The sequence below is a fragment of the Cydia pomonella genome, chromosome 18 (genome assembly GCF_033807575.1).
Source record: "Cydia pomonella isolate Wapato2018A chromosome 18, ilCydPomo1, whole genome shotgun sequence".
Classification (NCBI taxonomy): Eukaryota; Metazoa; Arthropoda; class Insecta; order Lepidoptera; family Tortricidae; genus Cydia; species Cydia pomonella.
This window is the reverse complement of record NC_084720.1, coordinates 18,685,309-18,690,026: the sequence shown is the minus strand read 5'-3', so window position 1 is coordinate 18,690,026 and position 4,718 is coordinate 18,685,309. Positions and strand designations below refer to the sequence as shown.

Sequence of the window (4,718 nt, the reverse complement as noted above, 5' to 3'; positions counted from 1 at the left end):
GTTGAGGGTACTTACTTTAGACAACGATATATATAATTTATAAATATGTATTTATAAATACTTCAATACATAGGAAACACCCATGACTCAGGAACAAATATCCATGCTCATCACACAAATACATGCCCTTACCAGGATTTGAACCCGGGACCATTAGCTTCGTAGGCAGGGTCACTACCCACTAGGCCAAACCGATCGTCTTATTTTTACCCTTAATAAAAACGTATTTTTACAAGCAAACCCTTGAGTGATCACTAGTATATAGAACTAGCATCGATAGTCAAGTTTATCGATACAGGAACTCCCTACTTGTCAAACAATTTTGCCCCACGGATTCCTATGTCTGATCATAAGTTTACCTGCAAGTATACTATCGTTCGTAACCGTCAATTCTTAGAAGTTGATAAGATTCCTAACTTTAGCCTACGCCATTGTCCCTCAATCTAAACTGTACATCTTAATTGAAAGGGGACCACGTCCCGTGACTTGTCCATACAACGTACGTCCCCCTTTTCCACTCTGAATTTTAACATTATAGAAAATATTTTAACGCAATATTTTACTTAGCGCTAGTGGCCTAGCGGTAAGAGCGCGCGACTTGCAATCCGGAGGTCGCGGGTCGCGGGTTCAAACCCCGGCTTTTACCAATGACTTTTTCGAAACGTATGTACAAAATATAATTTGATATTTGCCAGTCGCTTTTCGGTGAAAGAAAACAATTATTGGGATTAGTTGCCAAGCGGACCCCAGGCTCCCATGAGCCGTGGCAAAATGCCGGGACAACGCGAGGAAGATGATGATGAATATGATGTATATTACTTAACTACAGTTATCGTTTGATATCCAGAGAGTAAAATGGGGACATGTTTCGATGGAGAAGCGGCCACGTGACATCATCCCCTTTCTTAATTAAATCTAAAACCAAAACACACTAAATCAACAAAAACCGTATTAACGAAATAGGTAAATAAATACAGTGGTCGACACATGTGATAATTCAGAAGTCGGGCGCTTTTTGCCGGGTGTACCCGTCGGGACTGCATCTCTGCCCGTAGCGAAACACGGAGAAAGATTCGTGTGGATACGATCAGAATAACAGTAGAATGTAAAAAAAAGCCTGTCAATATCATAAGCGCGACGAAAATCGGAATGATGTCAAGTGGAAGTGTTCAATTCAGAATTAATATCGATTGCGTAAATGTTTTGCTTGTGTGCCGGTACTTATATTACAAAATACCATACACGTGAACCATCCACCGTATTTCCAAATCTTCTTCTTCTTCCTTGCCTTATCCCTTCATTTGGGGTCGGCTCTCCTCGTCCTTAGACGCCAGGACCACCTGTCCTGGGTTGTCTCTGTGTTCAGCTGTGCCCGTTCCAGATCTTTGGCTACGGTTGTCCACCACGTAGCTAGCGGGCGCCCTCGTTCTCTTCTCTCTTCCGGGATAGCCAAGGCCTTTTTCACTGGGTACTCTTCGTCCCTTCTCATAACATGGCCAAACCAACGCATTCGTCTCTCCACCAGCTTATCCCCTATGGGTACAACTTTGAAGGAGCCTCTGACGTATTCGTTGCGTATCCTATCGAGCCTTGTTACGCCGGCTGACCATCGCAGCATTTTCATTTCGTTTACGTGCAGTATATTTTCGTGGATCTTTTTCGCTGCCCAACACTCGGAACCATATAGCATGGCTGGTCTAACCGTTGTTTTATAGACTTTACCCTTTAGTTTCATTGGCATACGGTTGTCGCCGTATTTCCAAATACATGTACCTTTTCGAACTTTCCAAACCACCAACCTTAGGCCCTACGAAAAGAACTTGTAAGTTTTTTACGTAAGTAGGGACACATTTATACTAAAGAATGAGAGATGAATATCATTATATCATTCTAACAAATAAGTTTGTCCCTACTTACGTAAGTAAAACTTACAAGTGTATCTCAGGCATTAAGCTTCGTACATTCAAGGTGGCCGCTCTGTGACTCTCAAGAGTGGTCACGTTATTTCATCTGAAGTTAACTTCTTTCGCACTCGTGAAATATTCGTGATGGCTTTCCTTTTGCACACTTCAGTATCTAAGCGTAAGCGTCATCCTTGATCCAAATATGAATAGGTTTTCACTTACCTTTTTCTCTAAAGTTAGGAACGTTAGGTAAAACAAATGCTCACAAAGTTAATACAGGGCAAAACTACCCCGGAACAGGTTTTGGGCGTCACGAACTGTCACTAAAAATAAGTTTCAGCATTCCTAACTTTCAGAAACATGAATGATGAACACGAAATTTTCTTCAACTTAAAGCTCGGTTCATAACAAAATGCATTAAATTGCCAGCTTAGCAGAAATTGCCTACAATATATTCCAAGTAGTTGAAGGATATTTCAATACGATATAACTTATAGCTATAAAATATCAATAGCAAATGTACTAGAAACATCTGTACACCTGGTTTTATGTCGTAATACTGACACTCAATGTTATCGCATCGCATGCCAACAAACACAAGATGCTTTGAACATGCAAGTATGCCCTTAGAGTCTTATATATTATGCGGTCTTAAGTTAATTAAAATGAACGATTGAATGCCTAAAAAACCTTTTGTACATTTTTAATGGCATCACACTCTCTTTTGTATTTGGATTAGATATTAGGTTTTTATCTCACCCCGGATGCATGACATTAAAATGATTTATTTAATAATTAAGAGGAAATAAAGAGATAATAACAATAACTGACACACTTAAGTAACCAATGACACAGGTTAAACATAACCATTGACGAAGCACGTACATCCCCAGTTGGCCAACTTGCTGATAAAACACATAATACGATAGCGTATCAATGCTATTCTTTCGTTCCCTTTGACAAGCATGTCCGCGCGAACCGGTTATACCCGAGCGAGACAGAAACATATCCCAATTAGAGTGAAAAGGATGGAAAACTGACAGGGAGCACAATACAAACACGGAGAGATAACCTATGTAATATAGTTTGATGCAAAGGGCCTTCTGCATCAAAAAAACTCCCAACCTAAGTTGCACTGTATTGTGTTTAAAATAAGGTTTAGTTTTAAATGTGATGAGAGATTGGTTTTAGGCTTTTTTGTAGTTTAAATTGGGCCTCGATTCGGATCGGGCTTTCCAAGAGTGCTGACATGAGTATGTCGATTTTATTCTATCAGTTTTGTACGAACTTTCGGGTATTATGGCTAAAGCTTGTAAATATAGATAGGCTTGTTTTGAAGTCGGGTAAGATAATATGTTATTTGGCATTTATTAGTGATCTCATGTGTAATATAAGAATTGCCTCATGACTTTCTTAAATAAGTAAATAATTTTGATAATATGATAATATGTTATGAGTTATGAATAATAAGATATTATATGCTGTGCCCTTGCAGGGTCCATGTGAGACATTGTATATCATATTGTATAACATCTATACTGTACCATGGTTGCAATAAAGAATGATTATGATTATGATTATATTTAAGATAGTAGATGCTTCTCTTTACAAACTTAGTCCCCATATTCCTCCTGGGATATCGAATTCGTGGGAAATATTTCCACACAATTAATTGTATATTAAACCTAGTTATGGCTATTATTATTCGTTTGGCTTTTTTGAAAAAGGTAAGAGTAAGAGTTAGTGAGCAAAAAACAAATTCCACACAAATTTAAAAAGATCCTAACTTTAATAACAATGGTAGGTCGTTGGGGCCGACGGTGGGTTCACGTTTGTGAGTTGGGCTATAGGACGGATCCTGTTTCTGTGTGTAAGATTCTTTGAAATTATGGATGGAAGTTGATTTTTTTATTATTAATGGTATCAATCGATCGATAGAAGCGCTGGTGGCCTAGCGGTAAGAGCGTGCGACTTGCAATCCGAAGGTCGCGGGTTCAAACCCCGGCTCGTACCAATGAGTTTTTCGGAACTTATGTACGAAATATCATTTGATATTTACCAGTCGCTTTTCGGTGAAGGAAAACATCGTGAGGAAACCGGACTAATCCCAACAAGGCCTAGTTTACCCTCTGGGTTGGAAGGTCAAATGGCAGTCGCTTTCGTAAAAACTAGTGCCTACGCCAAATCTTGGGATTAATTGTCAAGCGGACCCCAGGCTCCGAGCCGTGGCAAAATGCCGGGACAACGCGAGGAAGAAGAAGAATGGTATCAATCGATCAGGTTTGTTTTTAGGATCAAATGTCTATATGGAACCCATTGCATTAAAGCAATACAAAAGTCAGAAATGACAGTCAAAGTCCGACAGTCGTACCTCCTTCACTTGCGAAACGCTCCTAACAAAACGATAAGTGGACGTGACGTCACGGTCACTGAGAGCCCATCTTGAAGTATGGAAAACAAAATGTTGAAATATCGCTTTTATATACAGAGTGACCTTAGCCATTGGACAAACCCTGAAATCCCACGTAGGGTTACTTCTCAGGAATGCTCTGACGTTAATTTTTTTTTTCGAACAAAAGTTATTTGCAATAATCGACAACAAAAAGAAACACACTGTATTAATCTTTGGCAGTGTTTTTGACCATTTGTTCGAAATATTTGATAATGATGACATTTTTCAAAAGTCAGAAGCTTATTAGTGTCATAAATAAAAATAATAATCAAAAAGGTTGAAGAAGGTTCCATACTATTCTTTGAGGATATTACCGAGCTACTAACACATACAGGCTGCTCCAAAGTAAAAAATGGTAATTT

At 39.0% G+C, this 4,718-nt stretch overlaps 1 protein-coding gene across 1 annotated transcript; it reads right to left on the bottom strand.

Moving 5' to 3' along the window:
* Nucleotides 1–1,297: 1,297 nt before the first annotated feature.
* LOC133527920 (uncharacterized) lies at nucleotides 1,298–1,690 on the bottom strand. The gene has a single exon (XM_061865116.1). It carries the CDS (start codon nucleotides 1,688–1,690, stop codon nucleotides 1,298–1,300), a length of 393 nt encoding a protein of 130 aa, XP_061721100.1.
* Between the last annotated feature and the right edge of the window lie 3,028 nt (nucleotides 1,691–4,718).